At 43.1% G+C, this 26,696-nt stretch overlaps 1 protein-coding gene across 5 annotated transcripts in view; it reads right to left on the reverse strand.

Moving 5' to 3' along the window:
- Positions 1–25,642, reverse strand: part of LOC109910422 (bromodomain and WD repeat-containing protein 1-like) — a 179,286-nt gene extending 153,644 nt beyond the window's left edge. For 3 of the 5 annotated variants that reach the window (XM_048602759.1, XM_048602758.1, XM_048602757.1), the window contains exons 1-7: positions 25,411–25,641; positions 25,243–25,301; positions 25,097–25,126; positions 24,800–24,859; positions 22,738–22,888; positions 3,459–3,557; positions 3,199–3,359 (exon numbers count right to left, since the gene is read on the reverse strand). In XM_048602759.1, coding sequence (XP_048458716.1) covers positions 3,199–3,359; positions 3,459–3,557; positions 22,738–22,888; positions 24,800–24,859; positions 25,097–25,126; positions 25,243–25,301; positions 25,411–25,459 — 609 coding nt within the window. In that variant the 5' untranslated portion in view covers positions 25,460–25,641. Of the gene's footprint in view, positions 1–3,198; positions 3,360–3,458; positions 3,558–22,737; positions 22,889–24,799; positions 24,860–25,096; positions 25,127–25,242; positions 25,302–25,410 lie in introns of all 5 variants that reach the window. The other 2 variants (XM_048602760.1, XM_048602761.1) reach the window with 1 other exon arrangement.
- Positions 25,643–26,696: the final 1,054 nt, after the last annotated feature.

Genomic DNA, 26,696 nt, shown 5'->3' on the forward strand with positions numbered 1-26,696 from the left:
TATACAAGTCCCCAGGGCCAGGTATACAAGTCCCCAGGGCCAGGTATGATCTATCCCAGGATACTGTGGGAGGCAAGGGAGGAAATAGCTGGGGCTTAACAGATCTTTGCATCCTCTTTGGACTCAGACAAAGTTCCAGAGTACTGGAGAATGGCCAATGTTGTTCCTTTGTTGAAGAAGGGAAACAGAGATAATCCAGGTAATTACAGGCCAGTAAGCCTGACATCAGTGGTGGGTAAGCTGCTGGAGAAGGTACTGAGAGACAGGATTTATTCACATTTGGAAGCAAATGGACTTGTTAGTTATAGACTGCATGGGTTTGTGCAGGGAAGGTCACGTCTCACCAATTTGATTGAGTTTTTAGGTGACAAGAATAAATGATGAGGCAAGGGCAGTGGATGTTGTCTACGTGGATTTTACTAAGGCTGGTACAGAAGGTAAAGTCTCATGGGATCTGGGGCAAGTTGGCTAGATGGATACAAAACTGGCTTGGTCATAAAAGAGAAAGAGAAGCAGTGGAAGAGTGCTTTTCGGAATGGAGATCAGTAACTAGTGGTGTTCTGCAGGAATCAGTACTAATACCTTTGTTGTTTTCCTCCAGATCATTGATGTGATCTGATTACTCATTTTGCAGATGATACCAAAATTGGCAGAGTTGCAGATAGGGAGGAGGATTGTCAAAAGGATACAGTGGAATACAGATGGATCGCAGATTTGGGCACAGAAATGGAAGGTGAAGTTTAATCCAGACAAATGCGAGCTGATGCATTTTGGAAGACCAAATTCAAGTGTGAATTATACAATAAATGGCAGAACCCTTAGGAGCACTGACATTTGGAGGGATCTGGGCATACAGGTCCACAGATCCTTGAAAGTGGCAACACAGCCGGATAAGGTGGTCAAGAAGCATATAGTATGCTTTCCTTCATCGGCTGGGACAACTTGCCAACTTCTAATTTTGATATGCTACAGCTGTACAAAACTTTAGCTCAGCCATATTTGGAATATTGTGCACAGCTCTGGTCACCATACTACCACAAGAATGTGGATGCTTTGGAAAGGGTGCAGAGAAGATTTACAGGGAGGTTGCCTGGTCTGGAGGGTTTCAGTTACAAGGAGAAATTGGATAAACTCTGATGGCTTTCACTGGAAAGACGGAGGCCGAGAGATGACCTGATAGAGGCCCACAAAATTGTGAGAGGCATAAATAGGGTGGATAGTCAGAGGCTTTTTCCAGGGTGGAACGGTCAACTGCAAGGGGCACAGATTCAAGGTGAGAGGGGGAAAGTTTAGGGGAGAGTGGTGGGTGCCTGGAATGCTCTGTCAATGAAGGTGGTGGAAGCAGGCACGTTAGCAGTATTTAAGGCATATTGTGATAGACACGTGAATAGAAGTCGAAAAGAGGGATGTAAACCAGGCACCAGCAATAAGTAACAGGTCTAAATAAGGATTAGGAATTGGCACAGGTTCAGTGGGTCGAAGGGCCTGTTCCTGCACTGTATTGTAAGACATTATATTGGTTGCCCAACATGTTTTTACCATCTACAAGACTACCATGAACTCATTTATGAAGACCTTTTACTCAAATAATTTGTCGATTTACTTTTGTGAGAACTATACTTCGCCTTTGACAACACATTAATCTGAGCAATTCCAAAAATTGTAAACAGTTTGTTTGCAGAGACTTCTCTGCCCAAACAGGGTGGCAATCTTATCGAAGTACATGTGATTAACGATTGACTGAAATTCTTAGATCACATCAGCAATTACTATCTTTTGTACAAGATCAACGAATAACAAAATGTAACAATGGTGACTATTGTATGGACCATAGATGATACTTCTGCAAGACGTTGGGTAAGAGCAGAAAATGCCTATGTACAACATACTCAGGGTTTATAAACTGGCTGAGTAAGGAGGAAGTCAGAGTTTAAGCTGGCATGACTTACTATGTCAGATGGCCAATACCATGTAATTATCTAAGGATTGCAAAAGGTCAGGTACATAAGCAAGTGAGAAGACAACTGGCTGGTACCAGTAACACTGACCTTTGGTCAACCCTTCCAATACCCCTACAAACACTCAGCTTCCAGAGGTCACGGCCACCAGAAACTGTTTTCCAATTGTCAGTGCCATCACCTTCATATACTGATTGAAGGTATCTGTAGTGGAGAGATGTAGTCGGATGTCACACCAGAGACCAGTAGACAATGCAGAAGATCTTTGGATGGAGAATCATCACCCTACAATAAACATAATGACATCTGTGCTGGCTCGATTGACTTTGATGGTTAGCAAATCCCCGGGCCTCTGGATTAATGGCCTTGTCCTGCAAAGTGATGCCAAGGATACATCCAAGACAGAGAAGATGGAAAACTACTCAGCCTTTTCTCCTCCTTTTATATGTTGCCTAGGTCTAGCTACTACAAAGACGTGCACTGAAATCACATACTTGCATAACTCTCAAGTTACTATTCTCAGGCAGGTTACATTCTTATTCAGCTTGGATAGAACAGCTTCTACAATTCATTTGGCAATTTCAGCATCAAGTAACAGACTACCGGCAGCATGTTGCCAATGCTGATGAACGGTGGTATTACAACCTGGACCATGACATATGTCCTTTTGCTGATGGTCAAGCTGTTTATGGTTGTAACTACATCCATTTATCTTTGAATGGTCCATAATATATTTGTATACTATCATCAGTGTGAACTCTCAAAACAGAACTTGTCACATCTTGGTCTTCAATCTCAGGACCTCACAGATAGTATGTCAGTAGATATCCTCTGTTGATGACCGAAGGCATGACAGCAAGGAGTAGAACATGCCAAATTTGTTTGATCTTACTGCAAATCTCAAAGGGTTCCAATGCTGAATCATCATTGTTAATCTTGCCCATCATATTGCAATAGAAAGAGGAGATCACATTGAACTTCAGCAGGCAGCCAAATTTCTTCACCTACATGGTCCAATGTTCAGTGAAATTGATGAAAGCAAGATATGGATACCATCTTTATTCACTGCATTTTTCTTGCAGGTGCCAGGCTAACAAGATTATACCAACTGTAACATTTCCAGTTCTGGAACTGTTGCAGGCCACACTATTTTATATGTAATAACCATTTCCAATCTTGAAGAGAATAAAATGGTTAGCAGAAAAGGAAATACATATCCTCACCGAAAATCATTACTTACAGTAAAAATCCTGTGCCCTGTGCGATCAAAGGCAACACAATAAACTGACGACAGATGTCCAAGAATTCTGCGATGCATCTTTATGTGCTGATAGGTACAGGTTGGAAAAATTGAGCCAAAATGTCCACTTCCCGTCAATTGTCTGCCACGGACAATCTCGACTGCAATAATAATTTTGCCACAGGTTTTAATTTTCTGAGATAATTCAGTCACAAACATATAGCATTATTACAGCACCACTGCTCTGATCTCTCACTTACCAACACTAGGTGGACTCCCATAGGTTACAGGCATTTCTGGTGGCCTTCCTCTATGAAGGGCTGCAAAAGCAGAACTTCTCCATACCACTTGTTTACAATCTGAAATGAAGAAAAGTGACTTCATTTTTCATTTGCAAATTCTGCATTCCTTTTATTCAAAGCATATTGAAGTATTCAAATGAAAATAATTAATTTTAATATAGATTGTTACGCTGGTTAAATACACAAATCCTGATTGACAACTGTATGGCCTGCTTGCCCTCTTGCAGCAAAATAAGAGTGAAACTTTGGATCTTGACTAGTTAATTGCAAACTGGCAAGAACAAATTAAACACAAATGCAGTTTACCTTCACTTTAACGAGGACCACTCAACCAAGTTATCACACAAGGATATGAAAGTCATATCAAATTCAACACCAAGCTAATATTAAACAAATTAGAACATACATTTTTCAATACTGTAAACAAATAATATTCAAAAATGTAATATACAACAGTGGTCTAAATTCTAACAAAACAGACGTTTAAGCAGAAAACCAGCCTGGAGGCTGCTTTCCAATGATGGAAAAGAATAAAATTTAGGACATGGCATTGGAGGAGTGAAGAATGAATTTCAAACAGAGAATTAGTTGGTCCAGGATAAGCTAGCAGTTGAAGGAGCTCAGCGGCTCAAAAGCAGGAAGCATAACATAACAGACTGTAAACAGCACGGTATCCTACATACGACGATGGTAGCAAGATAGAGAATGGGGAATAAGATGCCAATTGCCACTACCACAGTAACAGCAACAGCAACAGGGGCATACATTATATGGAAAGTCTGATTCCAGACAGTGTTTTTTTTTAATGATTTTGATAATTTCACAGAAATATAGTGGTGCAGAAGGGGCAATTGCCCCAACCAGCCATTGCCGGTTCTACTATCTAGTGCCGATCTCCAGCCTTTTTCCTCTGTCCTTGCACACCACTAACTTTTCGAAAAAAAATCCAGTGCCTTCTCGAATGCCTCAATTGAACTTGCTTCCACTATATTTCCAGGCAGTGCGTTTCATAATCTAACAACTCTGTCTGAGAAAGTTCTTTTCACATTACAAATTGCTTTGTTTGCAGATCATTTTAAACATATACCCTCTCATTCTTGTTTCTTTTACAAGCAGAAACAGCTTTAACTGCCCATCCCATTCATGATTTTGTAAACCTCCATCAAATCTCCTCTCAGTTTTCTTCACTCCAGGGAAAACAGTCCTAACTTAAATCTATCCTCATAGATGAAGTTCTCATACCTGGGACCATTAGTAAATCAAATCTGCACTCTCTCCCATGCATTTGCATCTTTCCTATAATGGGGCAACTACAACTGCACACAACATTCCAGAGATCTAACAAGCATTTTTCCAGTATCACTTCTTTACTCTTGCACACTCTGCCGCTTTTACTTAAGCCGAGAATAAAATTCTTTATTTTGGGCTCTCACTGCCTGCCACCTTCAATGATCTGGACACATAGAACCAGATTCCTTTGCTGCTGCACCCCTTTAGAATTTGTTTTTATATTGTCTTTTGTGTTGTCCAAAGAAAGTACATCTTGATAGAAGTCTATAAAATTATGAGATACATAGATTGCGAAAAAGATTCTGACCGTCAAGTCCGAGTTGAAATGCCTAAAACTAGGGGGCATACATTTAAGGGGGGAGGGTTCAAAGGAGATGTGAGGGCCAATTTTCTAGAGTTGGAGGAGTCTGGAAGATGCTGCTGGGGTGATGGTGGACGCAGATACAATCAGGGCATTTAAGAGACTTTTAGGTAGACGAACATGCAAGGAATGAGGGCATGTGGACCAAGGGCACGCAGAAGGGATTAGTTAAACACAACATCATGTTCGGTACAACATCATAGGCCAAAGGGCCTGTTCCTGTGCTATATTGTTCTGTGTTCTAACTGTAATTGCCAGGATTAGCCTGACAACCTTTTTAGAACGAGGCCGTAACGTTGGCAATTCTGCACTCTTCTGGTACCTCTCCGGAGTGCACACAAGACAAATATTATGCCCACTGCTTTCGTAAATTCTACCCTCCCTTCCTTCCTTCCTTCAAAATTCTTGGATGTATCTCATCTGGTCCCAGTGCCTTTCTAACTTTAAGTACTAACAATCTATCCAGGACTACTACTATATTCATTTTGAACCCTTCTAGTGATAGATAAAGAAAAGCAACCTCCTCTTTTAAGAGGCATGTATGTATTTAACCCATCAGACATGACCCCACCTCCATCTTAAACCCCTTTCTGGCCTCTGAATGGCCCTACTTCTTTAACTGCTCACTTACTGTTTGTGTAATAAAGGGAAATCCCAAAGTAGTTTATGTTAGCTGCTGGCATTTTCTTATAACTCTCCTTTGCTTTTGTTATTTGTTTTTCACTGCATCCACTAATCCTTTGGTTTTCCTGTTGACTCTCAATTGTTTTCTGTCATTAGCATACCCTTTCTTTTTAATGTTAATTTTTACCTCCTTTATCATTCAGTAAACACTAAATTTGTTTGTCCTACCCTTTGCATTACAGGGAACATATCTCGACTGTAATGAAACATCACAAATCGTCCAATTACAATCATTTTAATCAGAGATAGTAGGAACTGCAGATGCTGGAGAATCCGAGACGGGGTGTGAGGGATGAGGTGCGGGAGATGTGGGAGACACGGTTGAGGGCCCGTCCACGCAATAAAAACCAAAAAAGAATCCCCCTCGTCCTCACGTACCACCCCACCAACCTCCGGATCCAACGCATCATCCTCCGACACTTCCGCCATCTGCAATCCGACCCCACCACCAAAGACATCTTTCCCTCCCCACCTTTATCTGCTTTCCGGAGGGACAACTCTCTCCGTGACTCCCTCGTCCGCTCCACACTCCCCTCCAGCTCCACCACACCCGGCACTTTTCCCTGCAACCGCAGGAAGTGCTACACCTGCCCCCATACCTCCTCCCTCACCCCCATCCCAGGCCCCAAGAAGACTTTCCACATCAAGCAGATGTTCACCTGCACATCTGCCAATGTGGTATACTGCATCCGCTGTACCCGGTGTGGCTTCCTCTACATCGGGGAAACCAAGCGGAGACTCGGGGACCGCTTTGCAGAACACTTACGCTCGGTTCGCAACAAACAACTGCACCTCCCGGTCGCGAACCATTTCAACTCCCCCTCCCATTCCTCAGACGACATGTCCATCCTGGGCCTCCTGCAGTGCCACAACGATGCCACCCGAAGGTTGCAGGAACAGCAACTCATATTCCGCTTGGGAACCCTGCAGCCCAATGGTATCAATGTGGATTTCACAAGTTTCAAAATCTCCCCTCCCCCCACCGCATCCCAAAACCAGTCCAACTCGTCCCTGCCTCCCTAACCTGTTCTTCCTCCCACCTATCCCCTCCTCCCACCTCAAGCCGCACCTCCATCTCCTACCGACCAACCTCATCCCGCCCCCTTGACCTGTCCGTCCTCCCTGGACTGACCTATCCCCTTCCTAACTCCCTACCTACACTCACCTTTCCTGGCCCCATCCCCGCCTCTTCGACCTGTTTGTTTCCTCTCCACCTATCCTCTCCTCTATCCCTCTTCTATCCGCCTCCCACTCTCTCCCTATTTATTTCAAAACCCCCTTCCCCTCCCCCTTTTCTGATGAAGGGTCTAGGCCCGAAACGTCAGCCTCTCTGCTCCTATGATGCTGCTTGGCCTGCTGTGTTCATCCAGCCCTGCACCTTGTTGTCTACAATCATTTTAACTTTTCTTAAGAATGAAAGGAGTGGAGATCTGAGCCTTTTTTCCCTATTTTCTAATCAGCCTGTTCAGAGATGCTATTACACACCTCTGGAACAAGATGGGACTCCTAGTCTGGAGGTAGGGACACTACCATACAATCATAGATTCATACAGATATACAGCACAAAAACAGACCCTTCGGTCCAACTCACCCAGGCCAACCAGATATCCTAGATAAATCTAGTCCCATATGCCAGCATTTGGCCCATATCCCTCTAAACCTTTCTCATTCACGTACCCATCCAGATGCCTTTTAAATATTGTAATTGTTCCAGCCTCCACCACTTCCTCTGGCAGCTCATTCATTACATGCACCACCCTCCGTGTGAAAAAGTTGCCCCTTTGGTCCCTTTCATACAGTGTGCCACCAAAGCCCTTTCATTGCTTTTTTACAGTAATCCTGTTAGTTTTCCACATCTGCTCAGTGACCCAGTTTAAAAGCAACTACTTCAGAAAGACCAGGGACTGGAACCATCCCAGCTTTGTAGCTCAATGATATATCCACAGTATACAGTCAGTCAGCTGCCAAAATAAACACCTCAACTACCAACAACAGAAACATTACATTCTAAATTTTAATGACTGCCAGTATTGCTTGTTAACAACCAAAATCAAAGTGAGAAAATACTTGTCAATTCGAGTTTAAAAGCCAGAGTATGTAGCAACTCTGAAGAACTAAATTGCATTTATTTGAATGCAAGGGTCTTACAGTTAAGGCTGATGAACTCAGGGCATGTTTAAGAACATTGGATTGAGACGTCATAGCTATTACAGAAACTTGGCTGAGAGATAGACAAGGCTGGCAGCCCAATGTTCCAGGTTTCAGATGCTATAGGAAGGATGCGATGCAAGAAAGGTGGAGGGGTGTGCATTTTTGATTAAAAAATACATTACTGCTGTAACTAGAGAAGATATTCCTGAAAAGTCATCCAGTGAAAATATTAATAAAAATAAGAAATAAGAAGGGAAAGATCACTTTGATGGGATTGTTCTACAGGCCCCCCCAACAATAAGAGGGAAATTGAGAAACAAATATGTAGGGAGATCTCAGATATATGTAAGCATAACAATGTTGTAATAACAGGGGATTTTAATTTTCCAAACATTGACTGGGGCTACCATAGTGTTAAAGATTTGGATGGTGAAGAATTTGTCAAACATGTTCAAGGAAGTTTTCTTTATCAATATATGCATGCTCCTACTAGAGAAGGAGCAAAACTAGACCTTCCTTTTGGCAATAAGGCAGGCAGGTGACTCAAGTAAAAGTAGGGGTACACTTTGGGTCTAGCAATCATAATTCTATTAGCTTCAAAATGGTTACGGAAAAGGATAAGACTTCCATACAAGTTAAAGTTTTTAATTGGAGCAAGGTAAATTTTAATGCTATGAGACAAGAACTTTCAAAAGTTGATTGGAATAGACAGTTCACAGGTAAAAGGACGTCTGACAAGTGGGAAGCATTCAAGAGTGTGATAGTGAGAGTTTAGAGGCATTTTGTTCCTATTAGAGTGAAGAGTAATACTGGCAAGATTAAGGAACAATGGATTAATAAACATATTGAGGTTCTAGAACAAAAGAATCTTATTTTAGATAGAGACAACGTGGTTCAAATGAATCGCTTGAAGAGTAGAGAGTGTGTAGGGGCATTCTTAAAGAAATCAGGAAGGCAAAGAGTGAATATGAGATAGCTTTGGCAGATAAGGTTGAGGATAATCCAGAGATTCTACAAATGCATTAAGAGCAACAGGGTGACTAGAGAGGGGGTAGGTCCTCTTAAAGATCAAGGAGGTTGTCTTCGTGTTGAACCGCAGGAGATAAGAGATACACTAAATGATTATTTTGCATTAGTTTTACTGTGGAGAAAGAAATGGAGTCTAGAGAATGCAGTGAAGTAAACTTTGATGTTTTTAAATCAGTTCACATTTCAGAAGAGGAAGTTTGGGTGGTCTTCGAGAATATTAAAGTGGATAAATCTCCAGGACCTGATCTAATATATCCCAAGTGAGAAGTAAGGGAGGAAATTGTGAGACACCTTGTAGAAATATTTACTTCATCTATAACTACAGGTGAGGTGATTGATGACTGGAAGGTGGCTAATGCTGTCCTTTTGTTTAAGAAAGGTAGTAAGGAGAAACTGGCAACTATAGACCTGCGAGTCTGACTTCGGTTGTAGGTTAATTGTTGGAGGTGATTATAAAAGGTAAGATTTACGGACATTTAGAGGGGCAAAAATTGATTACGGACAGTCAGCATGATTTTGTGCGAGGAACATCATGTATCGCAAACTTGATTGAGTTTTTTTGAGGAAGTTACCAAAAAGATTTGACGATAGCAGAGCAGTAGACATTACTAAAATCCAAATAAACAAAGCCTTTGACAAGGTTCCACATGGTAGACTATTTGGTAAAGTTAGGTCACATGGGATTCAGGCTGAACTTGCCTATTGGATACATAATTGACTTAACAGCAGAAGACTGAGTGATGGTGGAGGGTTGCATTTCAGACTGGAGGCCTGTCACCAGCAGTGTTCCACAGGGATTGATTCTGGATCCTTTTTTGTTTGTCATTTATATAAATGATTAGAATTAGAATTAGAATTAGAATCCCTATAGTGTGGAAACAGGCCCTTCAGACCAACAAATCCACACCGACCCTCAGAGCATTCCACCCAAACCCATCCCCCGGCTAATCTACACATCCCTGAACACTATGGGCAATTTAGCATGACCAATCCGCCTAGCATGCACATTTTTGGACTATGGGAGGAAACTGGAGCACCCGGAGGAAACCCACGCAGACACAGGGAGAATGTGCAAACTCCACACAGTCACCCGAGGGTGGAATCGAACCCGGGTCCCTGGCGCTGTGAAACAGCAGTGCTAACCACTGGATGTGAATATAGAAGGAATGGTCAGTAAGTTTGTGGACAACACCAAAATTGATGGCATAGTAGACAGTGAAGAAGGTTTTCTAAGATTACAAAGGCTCTTAATCAAATGGGTCAATGGGCTGAAGAATGGCAGATGGAGTTCAATTTGGATAAGTGCAAGGTATTACATTTAGGCACAACAAACAAGGTCAGGGCTTATACAATTAATAGTAGGGCCTTGGGTAGTGCTGTAGAACCGAGGGACCTAGGGGTGCAAGTACATAATTCTTTGAAGTTTGTGTCATATATAGGCAGGGTGGTTAAAAAGGTGTTTAGCTTGTTTGCCTTCATTGCTTTGACTACAGGAGTTGGGATGTTACGTTGAGGTTGCACAGGAGGCCTCTTCTGGGATACTGTGACCAATTCTGGTCCCTCAGTTATAGGAAGGATATTATCAAGCTGAAGAGGGTTCAGAAGAGATTTATCAGGATGTTGCCGGGTATGGAAGTTTTAAGTTATAAGGAAAGGCTGGATAGGCTGGGACTTGTTTCACTGGAGCGTAGGAGGTTGGCAGCCGACCTAATAAAAGTTCATAAAATAAGGACTGGTATAATTACAGTTGATGGTAGTTGTCTTTTCTCTAGGATGGGGGATTTCAAGACTAGGGGGCACATTTTTAAGGTGAGAAGAAAGATTTAAAAAAGACGACAAGCAGGTCTTTTTTTAAAAAAGGGTGGTTCGCGTGCAGAATGAACTTCCTGAGGAAGTGGTGGATGTGGGAACAATTACAATCAAAGTTTGAAAACATTTGGATAAGTACATGAACAGAAAAAGTTTGGAGGGATATGGGCCAGGAGCAGGCAGGTGATATTAGTTTAGTTTGGGATTATGTTCGGCATGGACTAATTGGACTGAAGGGTCTGTTTCTCTGCTCTATTACAAAGAACTGCAACAAGCAAGCAAAACAATGTACTATTTTAGTAAAAATGACAGTACAGGAAAGGCAAAAGATTATTTAGAAGCAAGTTACAAAAGGACAACATGGGAGAAAATAGATTTTAAACCACCATTGCGCATGTATGTAAATAATTGTGCATTGTTAATCTCTCAGACGAATAGGATGCAGCTATAAATATTGTATGCCTCCTCTAATTTCTGTGACTGGAACACTGCATTAAGCAAACAACTACCCGTGACAGAGTAAACATCACTTGCAAAAGCAGTCCCAGAAGACCTAAGCCTCCTTTATTAGGGGAGGCAATGGCCTAGCGGCATTATGGCTGGACTGTTAATCCAGAGACCCAGATAACGTGCTGGGTTCAAATCCCGTCACGGCAGATGATGGAATTTGAATTCAATAATATCTGGAATTATGAATCTAATGATGACCTTGAATCCATTGTCAATTGTTGGAAAAAGCCATCTGGTTCACTAATGTCCTTTAGGGAAGGAAACTGCAACCCTTGTCTGGTCAGGCCTACGTGACTCCAGAACCCACAGCAATGTGATTGACTCTGAACTGCCCTCTGGGCAATTAGGGATGGGCAATAAATGCTGCTTCGCCAGCAACGCCCTCATCCCTTGAAAGAATCAAGAAAACAAAACTGTTGGTTCAAATGTACCACTTAAAAATAAGCTCGTTGTAAGAATCAAAGAATAGAGGTGATCTGTTCACTTTTGATCCTCCAATGAAGCAATATAATTGACGTTTTTGATAGCATACAGTGCTTGTGAGTTTCCAAATTTCTCAGAAACAATGACTTTTAAAGTACTCTGTACAGAGCTAGACCAACCACATAAATATCAGATTGCAACAATAACTCACCCCAGTCTACCAGCCAGCCTATTTTGCTGGAAAAATAGCATAGGATGACATAGCACAAAATAGGCTATTTGATTTCTTATGCCTGTGTGGCCTCTTGAAAGATCTGTATAATTAATCCCACTCCCCTGCTCTTTCCACAAAACACTACAATGTATTTTGACAAGTACTTAGTTGATTGCACTTTGAAATTGAATAAGTTTCCGTCACTATGAAATACCAAACTAAATCAACACAGACCAAAACAACACTCTGGCTCTTTTACCATTAGTTTAATATTCTGTTCTCTAATATACTGCCTGTTCCATGAATAGAAATAGACATTCCTTGTTTATTCATTTTTAATGAACCTATTCAGACTGTTATGGCACACCTCTGGAGCAGATGGGCCTGGAAGTCAGACCTGCTGGCCCAGAGGTAGGGACAGTACCACTAAACCACAAGAATACTATTTACTTTCATTGCTTTTCCCCCAGTATCAAATCACCCATGATATTTTTTCCACTTATTAACCACCGCCAGTAAATCACCTAGTTTTGCAAATGGTTAATTTAAACGTGAAGCCTGTTAAGGACAATGCAGACTATCAAAATGTGAGGAAGAGATACAGAGAAGGGGACAGGGCTAAATCAAAATGGAATTGCAAGGGGAGATAAATCACTACCTTTCGAAAGATATCTAGAGTATGGGAGGACACCACAGCTCCTTCTCCAAGGACACCCAGGCTCACACACAGCCATGAAAGACAGGCAGGCCATCAACAGCTATGACCCCCTCCATAACCTGCTGCCCAGAGCTGTTAATAGCTAGCCTTGTCAGGTCCAGGAGCAGATCCATCAGGAGGTGCTCTGACTTGCCTACAACCCTCTGCACCGTACACACATTGATCTACAGAGTATGGCTGAAGGCAAACAAAAAGCACATTAAAAGGTGCTGGTGGAAGACATGGCCAAGCACACTTCCCAACACTCACCCATCCTTCCCAGGTCAGCATGAGAAGCACATCATTGGCATAAGCCCAAAGAACCACCTCTGCATCTGACCCATGCAGAGCCAATCCTGACACCACCCTCTGCAAGAAGCACTGCAAAGGCTATATGCACAGCAATACAGTTAGACAAGGTACAGTCCTGACGCACTCCTCTCACAAAGCCAAGGGACACCATCAGGGACCCGTTAATTCCAATTAAACCCTCGAAGGTGGCGTACAGAAGTTAGATTTGGGCAATAAACTGCACCCCAAACCCGAGTGCTTGCAGAGTCCGAGTAAATACTTGGGATCCACCATGTTGAATGCCTTCTCCCGATTAAAGGATAGAAACGCACTTGACTGACCAGTCCTCTGAGAATAATGAATCAGGCCCTGGATATTCAGATACTGTCGTGGATCCTCTGGCCCAGGACCATGCAGGCCTAGTCAGGGTGTATCATGTGGTCCAGCACGGATCCAAGGCAAGATGATAACAATCAGGCAAACATCTTGTTACCTGTGCCAAGGAAGAGAGAACCGGCAACATTATTTTAGCAAATGAAGGGCTCCCTTCTTGGGCAGCAAGGATGATGACCACTCTGTGCCAAGAAAGGGGTAGCTCTCCAACTGCATAACATTTCTCGAGGACCCACATGTAGTCATTCCCCAGGAAGAGCCACAACACCCTGAAGAACTGCACGGTCAGTCTTAAAATAAAACAAAGAACTGTGGCTGCTAGAAATCCAAAACTAAAACAGAAATTCATAGAGAACAGTTCTAATAGACACGAAATGTTAACTTTGCTTTCTCCCCACAGATGCTGCAAGACCTGCTGAGTTTCTCCAGCAAATTCTGTTCTTGTTCCATAGTCAGCCCACCCAGGATGAAGAGGACACAGCAAGAGCCAGGTGAGGGTACCAGTCAATTCCTTTAAAGTGATGAGAACATTGAGCATCCCAGCATTCCCCCATGCCAACCTGCATTAGGTCTTCCCACAGGACTCTTGCGAAAATCCTCACTGAATGGATCGAGAGAGAACATAGCGTGTAATAGGCTGAGGTTTGAGCCCTGATGCCCTCTAAATCTAAGACGAGGAACTCAACACAGTCAGTAGCACAAGCAGTTGCTGACAGCCCCTCCTCTCTCTTCTTGCCAGGAGTAGAAGGGGAAGCCATGATCCAGGTCCTCCAGGAACCGGACCCATGACCTCAAACATACCTCAGGACCCAGTGAGTTGCACATCCCTCAGCATGCCCTTTCTTTCTTTATATAAACCCCCCCCCAAAGGACCAGGTCCAAATCAGGCTGACTGAAAAAAGTGATTCCAGGTCAAGCACCACTTCCTCCAACTTCTCAATTCTCGATCTCCACTACTGTCAACCCCTCACATACTCTTGAGAAAAGGCCAGACATGAATCTTACTCACATCCCATCAGTCTCTAGGAGGGGAAGCCGTCCTCCTTGCTTCCTAAGCTGGTCCAAAGCCAATGGAACAATTTTCAGAACCGCCTATTCTCCAGCAGCAGATTGTTACAAGTTCCAGTACTTGGACCTCAGCTGGGAGCAGAATGGGTGAGCTCCGCCCACACTAGGTGATGGTCCATTCTTGGCACTTGCTGCATGGAGGCCAGTATGAAGGAGATGCATACCCATGTAACATGCAGGTGGTTGATTCTCAAAGCTCTGACCCGAGGCCTCAGAAAAGTAAAAGCGATGGAGTCAAGATGGAGATTCCGCCAGAGGTCCACCAGATCGAAGGACTGTCGAAGTCCCTCAGCCTCTTCAACACTGGACCAGCATCAACACCATCATGGTCCCGTTCTTGAGGATGCAGTTAAAATTTTCTGCTCTGCCAAGGATAACACACCAGCCTTCGATGGAGACAAGATGAACAGACACTTCTTCCAACCAGAGAAGCGTACACATTCATAACATGAAATGCCACAACCTCTAGTCAGACATTCAGGTGAAGCAAACAGCCTGGCACCAGTAGTTGACCTCCAAGATCTCCAGTTGAAATTGTGGGGTCAGTCAACAAGATAGCCACCCTGCCAGAACTGGAAGCAAGGTGGCTCATTTAGATCCTTCCCTGCCACTCCAGAAGCCAGGTGGCTTTGTCTTCCAGGGTAGTGTGGATTTCTTGTCGGAAGAACATAGCAAACTTCCTTTCACGGGGACAGAGAAGTTTAGGAACCTGCATGGTGGGTCCCTGCAGCCACCGATGTTGAGGCTAGCTATGATTGTCTTCACATTACCAGCGCTGTGCAATTGGCACCATCAACCTCAGTGTCTGTAAGGAGGAAAGGCACTTGCAATTACTCAAGCACTTCAAAGCCAGCTAGGGTCTATCACAGCAACGCAGATCTTTCTCCAGAAACTTCTCAGTGGGGATGAAGAGGACCTCAGTGAGGGGGAAAGGTGGGCCATAGCAGAATCCATAAGCTCACTGCAGAGTGTCTTCACATCATTCTCAATGCCTATCATTGAGCCCTCAACCATTGGGTGGTCATCTTCAGCCCCAGGCCCTCACCCAACAAGAGACAGTAGGGTGTAGGTTCAATGCCACCAGGTGGCTTCACTTCCCCAGTGTCACCATCCCCAGAACCACTGGCAGGGAGTTCCTTAGCAGACGCCATGGGTTCCGGTCATCGGGTGGCAGAGACTTGGGACCCTGCTCCCCTCTTGATACTGGATCATCTGGCCCCTCAGGGAAAGGGTCCTCCCCCAAGACTGCAGTACACAGTAAAAATGTCTGGGAACGAATGAGGAAATGACCTTCTTACTCACCAGCCTGGTGACTCGGAAAAATCACTGTGCCAGTGACGTGGCCCTTTGAGCTGCCTGGTAAAATATAAGCGAGCATCAGTAGAATATGCCACATCCCTCGAGGTGCCGGTCATGCCAGTCGGTTACACCAGAGCTGGGTCTTACAAGAGCTCAGGAGGAGTTACCACTGACTCCCTCTCAGGGGAGATGCAGTACCTCATCCAGCAGGTGAGGCAGTCCTCCCTTGAAGGGAGCGCCGCCACTTCCTGGTCATAATGGCAGCCTCCGTGTTTCAGCAAGCTATCCTAGATCTGGTCCTGTGTAGAGCAAGCTATCCTAAATCTGGTCCTGTGTAGAGCAAGCTATCCTAGATCTGGTCCTGTGTAATGAGACAGGAATAATTAATGACCTCACAGTTAGGGATCCTCTTGGAAGGAGTGATCACAGTATGGTTGAATTTAGAATACAGATGGAGAGTGTGAAGATAAAATCCAATACCAGGGTCCTGTGCTTGAACAAGGGGAACTACAATAGAATGAGGGAGGACTTGGCTAAACTAGACTGGAAACAAAGATTTATAGGGGGTCAGTTGACGAGCAGTGGAGGACTTTCAAAGCAATTTTTCAAAGTGCTCAGCCAAAGTATATTCCAGTGAAAAGGAAGGACTGTAAGAAAAGGGGTAATCTGCCATGGGTGTCTAAAGAAATAAGGGAGGCTATCAAATTGAAAGAGAAGGCATACAAAGTGGCCAAGAACAGCATGAAGCTAGAAGATCGGGAAAACTTTAAAGGTCAACAGAAAGCCACAAAAAGAGCAATAAAGAAAAGTAAGATAGAACATGAGAAAAAACTAGCACAGAATATAGACAGATAGCAAAAGTTTCTATAAATATATAAAACGAAAAAGAGTGGCTAAAGTAATTGTTGGCCCTTTAGAGGATTAGAAGGCGAATTTAGTTATGGGATGTGATGAAATGGCCGAGGCATTGAACGGGTATTTTGTATCAGTCTTCACAGTGGAGGACACTAATAACATGCCAGTAATTGACAAAGAGACGAAGGTAGGTGAGGACCTGGAAACAATCATTATTAAGGAAGTAGTAGTGTTGGGCAAGCTAATGGAGCTAAGGATTGATAAGTCTCCTGGCCCTGATGGAATGCATCCCAGGATACTAAAAGAGATGGCGGGAGAAATAGCAGGTGCACTGGCAGTAATTTTCCAAAATTCGCTGGACTCTGGGGCAGTCCCAGCAGATTGGAAAACAGCAAATGTGACGCCACTGTTTAAAAAGGGAAGTAGACAAAAGATGGGGAATTATAGACCGGTTTGCTTAACCTCTGTAGTGGGGAAGATGCTCGAGTCTATTATCAAGGAAGAAATAGCAAGGCATCTTGATAGAAATTGTCCCGTTGGGCAGACGCAGCATGGGTTCATGAAGGGCAGGTCATGCTTGACGAGCAAGGTGGATAATGGGGACCCAGTGGATGTGGTGTACCTAGATTTCCAAAAGGCCTTCGACAAGGTGCCGCACAAGAGGCTACTGCATAAGATAAGGATGCATGACGTTAAGGGTAAAGTATTAGCATGGATAGAGGATTGGTTGACTAACAGGAAGCAAAGAGTGGGGATAAATGAGTGCTATTCTAGCTGGCAGTCAGTGACTAGTGGTGTGCCTCAGGGATCGGTGTTGGGACCGCAATTATTTACAATTTATATAGATGATTTGGAGTTGGGGACCACGTGTAGGGTGTCAAAGTTTGCAGATGACACTAAGATGAGTGGCAGAGCAAAGTGTGCAGATGACTGTGAAACATTGCAGAGGAACATAGATACATTGAGTGAGTGGGCAAAGGTCAGGCAGATGGAATACAATGTAAATAAATGTGAAGTCATACATTTTGGTAGGAGTAATAGTAAAAAGGATTATTACTTGAATGGTAAAAAGTTGCAGCATGCTGCTATGCAGAGGGACCCGGGTGCCCTTGTGCATGAATCACAGAAGGTAGGTCTGCAGGTACAACAAGTAATTAGGAAGACAAATGGAATTTTGTCCTTCATTGCTAAAGGGAAGGAGATTAAAAGCAGAGAGGTTATGTTGCAGCTGTACAAGGTGCTGGTGAGGCCACACCTGGAATACTGTGTGCAGTTTTGGTCTCCTTACTTGAGAAAGGATGCACTGGCACTGGAGGGGGTGCAAAGGAGGTTCACTAGGTTGATTCCGGAGTTGAGGGGGTTGGCTTATGAGGAGAGATTGAATAGATTGGGATTATATTCATTGGAATTCAGAAGATTGAGGGGGCATCTTATAGAAACATGTAAAATTATGAAGGGAATAGATAAGATAGAAGTAGAGAGGATGTTTCCACTGGCAGGTGAAGCTAGGACAAGAGGGTATAGCCTCAAGATTAGAGGGAGCAGATTTAGGACTGAATTGAGAAGGAACTTCTTCACCCAGAGGGTTGTTAATCTATGGAATTCCTTGCCCAGTGGAGTAGTTAATGCTACTTCAGTAAACATTTTTAAAGATAAGGTAGATTTTTTTTGAACAATAAAGGAATTAAGGGATACGGTGAGAACGCGGGTAAGTGGATCTGAGTCCCCGAAAAAATCAGCCATGATCTTATTGAATGGCGGAGCAGGCTCGAAGGGCCGGACGGCCTACTCCTGCTCCTAGTTCTTATGTTCTTATGTTGTGTTCCTGTCACTCCCAGACTTTTTGGTTCTTTGCATCTCCCTCCAAGATTCTCAACAATCAAAATGCTGGGGGAAGTTTGAGGGAGGTCCAAGGAAGCCTGCCGCTGTGATCTCTGGCCTCGACTTGGGACTCCTGTGCCGAGGTGATGAAAGGTGAGATCAAGGGCTATTCACACATTTTTCATGCTGAAGTGTTGAAGGCTGGGGTCAGATTTGGGATCACTGCGCTGGTTTGTCACAGGTGGGGCAAGACGGATTGGAACTCAGACTCTAGGGGAGTGTAACAAACTCCAGGTGCAAGAGGACACATCCTGGTGGGGACACCTCCAGAGGTTTCATTTTGCATCATGCCTTTCTTCCGAGCAGATGCTCACCCCACTCCCCAACAGAAGCCATGACGATAGTAACCTCTGCCTTAGGCCCTACTTACAAGGCTCTGGGTGCTGCTTTTGGAGACAGAATGGGCGCGGTAGTGCCACCAGCAGTCACTGGTGGGCTTAGGCAGCCTTAGAGTGGAGCAATTTATTTTTAATTTATTTATTGTTCCTTGCACAAGTTGCACCATCCACCGTCCACCGTCCACCGTCCAGGTGATGCGATAGACAACCCCATCATGGAACATAGAGAAAGCTCCTCAGTAACCTCCTCGCAGGTCAGGCTGACAAAGACATGCCGGAGGCTGCTGTCCTTCAACACAAGTGAGACAGGTGCTATTTCCCTGACTTCACCTCCCCCAGGTGCCACTGCAAGTGGAAGAGAAGGAGCTCACTGACAATGAAGGGATTGGGCACAAGAGATCACCAAACAGTGCCATGATCTAAGAGATCCACCAGCAGGTAGGCCCCACATACAGAGAGTCCCTTCTCCAAGGCCAGGTTTACTACCTGCTTGGACTGAAGGGAAAAGACAACTTTGCAACATATTTTAGATGCTGTAACAATGGTTGATGGGCCAACAGTACTAACCATCACCCTCATACAGGATTCTATTGACATGTCCAGGTGGGTTTTTTTAACCAACAGATTCTTTATGAAAGGTGATAGGGCTATAACTGCCGGAGGAACTGCAGCAGTAGTGGCTACCTCAACATAGGACTGAACCTTGCCATTGGCAATGTTGGTGTTGAAGTTACCATAGTACTTCAAGCCATGCCAACCTCTCAATAATTGAGAAAACACAAAAAAAAAAAGCCCCAACTGTTCCAAGGCAGCTGTACAGGCCCATGGAAGTAATTACTGGACCACAGGTAGCAGCAGAGTTTGCAGCAACAGTCCACAGGGCCTCCAGGCCGGAAATGCAACTGTTCAAAGCGGCCCCAGGCTACACCAGCAACAATCCAAGGGGCCTCCGATAGCAACCAAAGCAGTAACAGTTTAAAGGGGACTCAGGCAGCATACAGCAATTCCCACTCAGACCCAGGCAACAGCACCAACTTTAACTCCAGGTTGCAGCACAGGTCCCCGTTTTCAAATTTCAGCCTTCGGACTCCTCTCTATCTTTAGTCTCCACTCTGTGCCCTAGCCTCAGGCTTCATTACAGGCAATAGGCCCCACTTTCTAATCTCCAAGCAGTAGCAGCCAGCTCCTCTTCCTCCACAGCACTCTACGGTCCAAACATGGGACACTATCACAGTGCCACAAGAAGCCTTTATTTACACAAAATATTTTCCTGTTCAGAGATGTTATTACACACCTCTGGAGCAGATGGGACTTGAACCTGTCTGTTGGTTCAGAGGTAAGGACACTATCAGTGTGCCACAAGAACATTTATTTGCTCGCAACAAAACCTTTCAATATTTTGAAAGCCTGCATCAAATCTCTCCTTAACTTCATCAGACTCACAGTTTAAATCTTGCATATGAAATCATTTTGGGAATCTCGTTTACACCGCATCTACAGCCTTGACATCTTCTGTACCATGGTGTCCAGAATTGTCCACAATCTTCCAACTGGGGCATAGCCGCTGATTTATAAATGATATGGCAAGTCTCTATAAAGCCAAACAGTCCTTGTGTACTTGCATTTACAAATTCTCCAGATCTTTTTTCTCCCCTATCATACTACACCATTGACTTGATACTGCCTTTGTTCATGCTTCCTACAGAAATTAATCATTTCAGTGCCTCCAATTTAATATGCCTGTTTCAGCAATGTCTTAATTTCCTGACGCATCAAGAATTCCATTTTCTATATTATCTTTAAACTTTGGAATTATGACCAGGTTGCTAATATAGTTTAAAAATTATACAGGTTCCAACACCAACCCCTGAGGAATTGAAACACTACAAGTGATATTTATATAGCACTATTAATGATTAAACTAAAGAACTGATCATGAACTTCAGAAAGAAAAGAGGAGAACATGCCCCCATCTTCATCAATGGAACTGAGGTTCAGAGGGTGGACAGCATCAAGTTGCTCAGACTGACGATAACCGACAACCTGTCCTGGACTTCCCAGGTAGATGCAACAGTCAAGAAGGCACAACACCACCTCTTCTTCCTCAGGCAGCTCAAGAAATTTGGCATGTCCGTAAGGACTCTCACCAACTACTACAGATGCACTATTGAAAGCATACTGTCCAAGTGCATAACTGCCTTGTATGACAATTGCTCTGCCCCTGACTAAGAAACTACAGAAGGTGGTGTGCACAGCCCAGACCATCACAGAAGCCAAATTTCCATCCATGGATTCCATTTACATGGCTCGCTGCTACAGAAAGGCTGCTAACAAAGACCCATCGCACCCTGGTAATGATCTCCTACGACCTCTTCTGTCAGGCAAAAGGTACAGAAGCCTGAACACACACGAGCAGGTTCAGGAACAGCTTCTTCCTTCAGACTGATGAACGAACTCTAGCCTCAAATAACACTGATCTTGCTAACGTGGACCTCACCTAGCGCACGGTCTGTGCGACGTAACCTGTATACCCCAAGTCTTTTTGATCTGTACATCCTTGGTTACTATGATCGACCTGTACTGCTCATAAGCAAAGCTTTTCACTGAACTTCGGTACAAGCGACAATAAATTAATCAAAATACCCCAAGTTGCTTCACAGGAGCATTACTAGACCCCTGTGGAAGATATCATTAAACATTTCCCTCCAAGGTTAAAAATCATTACTCTCCACCCTCATTTTGATTCTTAGACAATTTGGAGTACAGGAAAAAAGAGAAAGTTAGCAGCCAAGATTACTATTTCATCTGGGATATTTAAAAATGTAACCGTTCAGCGCCAATCAAATGGAACTGGGCAGGACACAAGTTTTCCAGCACAATGAGTTAAGTGCCCTCTCACCCAAGTAAAAAGGCACCATTCAAAAGGTTTCTACGCAGTAAAGGATCTATGCAATCAAATTCGATCAAAATGCTTTAGGCATGGTTAAGATACCAGCAGTTCAAATCAGTTTTTTTAAAAATGTACTGACACCTGGTTACTGTGTATTCAAACCATGTTCACTTCTCAGATAGCCAAGCATCTAGGGTATACACTGTGCTCAAGATAACAAAACTATTCCCAGTAAAACATGGATTCTGACAAAGAAGAGGTTCCATTAATATTATTCACAGCTTGCATTTATAGACCTCTATAGTGACTTTAAAAAAGTAAAACAACTCACTGGGTTTACAGAAGAATTATGAAACTAAAATTTGCCACCGAGCCACAAACAAAAACAGCAAGACTGATGACCAAAAGCTTGGTCCAAGTGAGCATGTTTTTTTTTTGGGGGGGGTGTGGTGGTGGCGGCGCTCAGACAGAACATTCATGGCACAGAAATGATGCAGCTTACATTATCACTGCCTAAGACGAAACAATTAAAACTGGCACAAGAGGCAAAAAAATTGGAAGAATACAGACATCTTGGAGGGTCATAGGGCTGGAACTGTTTACAGAGAAATGAGTTGAGGGATTGAAAATCAATGATTAAAATTTGTAGGATTTTGTGACAATTGGGTACAACATTTATTACACCATTTATGAAGAACCACATCTATTGTTTCTATGTCAAATCTGCTATCCAACAACTGCTGTTCAAAATGCGTAGCCAAACAGACTGATAAAATTCTCAGAAAATGACGACTATTTGGGCATTGCATAAAACCCATGAACATTGTGATGCCGAACTTAATGCAGAAGACTGCATGTGATATTTTAATATCTGAAAATAAAGCCACATGCAATAATTTCCATCTCATACAGACTTGCTAAGTAGTACAATTGCTATCAAAATGACTATGAATGGCTGCAGCCAGACAGCTAATCAACTAAATAGCATTCATATTTCATGGTGATAATATCCAAAAGTAATACTGTGAAAATGGAAGTTAACCAGAATCTATACCTTTTGCAGTTCGAAGTAGGGACTGTCTGCCTGCACCAAGTAGGGACTGTACACCAGACACACTTGAAGGAAGCTCTTTATCCAGCAGTGTGCCAATTCGCTGGCATATCCGCAAGAGATAATCAGGGGGCACATGTTGATTTGACAAAACCTGGCACAAAAAATAAACATCCACAACCAAGTTAAACCAGAAAGAGGATGTAACACATTGGTGCAGTCAAGTGAAATTGTACATTCTAGCCTCAGCCATCCTTCAGAATCTAACTTCCTACTAAAATGGAATTACATCCAGTGTACTCAGCCCAAAATGAGATAAATGACAAAGAAGAGGCCGCAAAATATAAACAAACATAGTGAGTCCAATTTTAGTGTCTTGATGTGCACAATATTTGAAAAAGAATAGCTAGTAGCGATACAAGAAAGAATGCAGGTGGTAAAGGATAGAGGGGGCAACTAGATAAAATCTAATCACGTTTTAACTTTTCTCAACTTTAAGATAGGTAATACACATTTTTCAAGTCCAAAATCTGACCAGAACAACAATTTCCACAAGATTGCTAATAATAATTTAAAAATGCAGCTTACTGTACATTAACCAGAAGCTGGAGCAACTCAGATTGTCAGGATGCTAATTTGTTAATTATTGAAAAATCGTATAACAATCATCTTTAACATAAAAATGTCCCAAAGCACTTCGTAGCAGCATTATAAAATAAAGTTGACAAACTACTCAAGGAGATTTCAGTGCAAACGACCACAATCGTGACAATAACAGTTAGGGACTTGGATCAGTTTCAAAATGGGGTAGCAAAGTTTTGGATGGCACAAATTTTACAGCATAAAATGTAAGACACTGGCCAGAAAAGCACTGAACAGTCAAGTCTCCAGGTAACATAGATAGGAAGTGTTTGTTTCAACAGCAGAGCACTATCAATTGGAAATTGGGGTAATATTTCTGCTTTGCAGGAAGAGTTCACTGAAGTTTAAGCATATTGTGACTATCATTATCGTTAATATCTGACATATCATTTTCACCTGTCTTTCTAATCAACCCGTTCAGAAATGTGGAGAGAAATCAAAGTCCAGTGCCTCAATGTTCTGAAGAAGGGTCACTCGACCTAAAACGTTAACCCTAATTTCTCAGATGCTGCCAGATCTGCTGAGCTTTTCCTGCAATTTCTGTTTTTGTTTCTGATTTACAGCATCCTTTCAGTTTTCATTTTGTTCAGAGATGTTATTACACACTTCTGGAGCAGGTGGGATTTGAACCCGTGTCTCTGGGTCCGGGGGTAGTCGCACTACCACTGCACCAGAACAGCCATTCAATTTTAAAAACTGTTTCTAACTGAAAAACACAATAATAGTGAGGAGAAGTGTCTAGGCCAGAAACGTCAGCCTTCCTGCTCGGCCTGCTGTATTCATTCAGCTCTACACCTTGTTATCTCTTATAATAGTGAGGCCCGTGTGACAAACAAAGTAAGCTGACGAGTCAGGAGGGTGCGCTTCGGTACAAACGCCATTCCCAATATTAACCCCATTTATCATCTTTCCGAAGCTGATTGATTGGCCTGTTGTGACAGTTTTAACATTTGTTTTCATTTTGCATTTCCGCCATGATCAAGTCTGTCTGACAGCATTTCTCTCCCAAAAAGGAGCCAAATAACACTCTGAGCATGCGCGGGAGAGGGGTCTGGGTTTTTCTTCTCTTAACCAATCCGCGATGATTTCACTAAAGCTCGGCTCCTCTCTCCCCCTTGCCGATGAAAGCGGAATTGTGACTAGGCAGCGGCCTAATTATGCAAAGTGGTTACGCCATGGGGCTGCCTCTGAAAGCCGCGCCCCCTTCGACAGAAAACCCAATTTATCATTTTTAATACCTTTTACCCCAAAATAACCCTCAAAATAAAAAAATTCGGGAAACGCAGGAGATATACAATTTATTACAGTTTTTGAGAATAATTTCATTTTTAAAGCATTCCTATATAAAATTCTGGATTAAAACTTTTCTTCTAGTTTAACAATTATCTCGATAATATATTTTTTTAATTATAGAATTACTTACAAAGTTTTCATAGCTTCTGTGGTGTTCATTGCCTTCCCAGTCCAGGCGCTTCGGGAGCAGCTGAAAGAAAAAAATAGGGAGGGGGAGAGGAAATATTATAAAAGGGGGGAAAATGCGTTAAGTCTTTAAATTTCTACCTCAGGTGAGTTTTTTTTATTAATGCGGAGAGGGGGGAGAAAAAAAGAACCGTCAAATCAGATAGCATTAGAGTGACATAAGAGGCCGAACAGGAGCAGCAAACGGAGTAAAGGACAGAGAGGACGAGCTGAGCGGTCGCTGGTGTCTGCCGATACGCACCTCTTTCTCTTCCAGCTCCTCCACTAGTATCTGCCAGACAGGAAAACAAAAAGAACAAGTTTAATCTCCGACATAATCACCGAAAGCCGTTTATGTTTTACTGAAGGAACTTTTATTATTTTTATTGTCTCGAATACACCACTCACCTCCGCGGACTTTCGGCAAGGACCCGCCGAGAGAAAGCGAGCGATTAGGAAGTAGAGCTCTGAGAAGAGGGGAAGGAAAAAGAATACAAACCTCGTTTTTTTAACGTTGCTTTTTTGTTTGTTAAATAAAACAGTTGAGGTCGTCTTTTCTTCCAATGTTGTTCTTACCTGATTCTAATGGAGAGACTTTAGGAGAGGTAGCGGTTGTCTCGGCCATTTTTTCCTTAATTTTAATTATATACTTGGATTTCAATGATGGATTTTTAATACATGATGTTCTTGTTTATAATTTGTATATGTATATTTTCTTTAGAATAAATTTTTTTTGTATGTGTGTGTGCTTTTTTTTGAAAAAGAATGTTGTCCCCGCCGCTGTTTCTGAGTCCCGGGCCCGGCCGCCTCCGGTCTCTTTAATCAAGATTTTCAGTCGCCATTTGATGAGTGCTGAGGCCAGCCTCAACCCAAGTGTACACATGCGCGAAAGGAAAAGAGTTCCAGTCTGTGGGTGGAAGGAGGGGGAGGGGAGCGGCGGCAAGGGAAGAAACTGGTAATTTCAATTTTTTTCACATTTTGGACAAGGTGCCAATTATAGAGGAAGGGATAAAGAAAACGAAGGATGTATGGTCATTCAGAGATACTTTGATTTCTTTCTTTCACCTTTCTACCGCGCACACAGGTACATCGTTTGATGGGTTGCATGTAAAATGGAGTCGTGCTGATATTGATCCGCCCAAGATGGCGACACTGAGCTAGTGGCGGTTGATTGGTTCCCCTAGTTGGCCTTTTGCCTGCTCTTTCTTCCTATATATACTTTTAATGTGTTTTCTTAGAGATTTAAATAAATATTCAAGTGGCCGGCATTGAAATATTCTGTATCCGGGATGCCGCCTTTTTATCGTGTGTTTGTTTCTGATGAACTTCCTGACTCTGTCAATCTTTCAGACACAGAGAATGTTTCTAAATGTGAAGGGGGGTTAAAATTGAATCAGAGATAGTAGGAACTGCAGATGCTGGAGAATCCGACACAACAAGGTGCAGAGCTGGATGAACACAGCAAGGCCAACCTTTCTGATGAAGGGTCTAGGCCCGAAACGTCAGCCTCTCTGCTCTTATGATGCTGCTTGGCCTGCTGTGTTCATCCAACCCTGCACCTTGTCTCTATGTTTCTAAATGTCTTCGTTTAGTGTTTGCTTCGCAATGAAATACTTCAAAATTGGGGAAAAAAAGCACGTGTGCCGTTATGTCCTGCATAATAGTTCCCGATTTTATGTGTTACTTCGTATATCTTGATATTTATTTCCTGTTATCGATTATCAAAATTGCACGTTCCTGTTATTTTCCAATATTTTCGCCCTATGTACAACTTCACCAATCCCCCTGTGCACTTAACACTTTAAGTATTAGTCTGAAATCCGCCTGTATATTATATCCCAGTTGTTAGCAGCGACAAATCT

The sequence above is a fragment of the Rhincodon typus genome, chromosome 11 (assembly GCF_021869965.1).
Source record: "Rhincodon typus isolate 14 chromosome 11, sRhiTyp1.1, whole genome shotgun sequence".
Taxonomy (NCBI): domain Eukaryota; kingdom Metazoa; phylum Chordata; class Chondrichthyes; order Orectolobiformes; family Rhincodontidae; genus Rhincodon; species Rhincodon typus.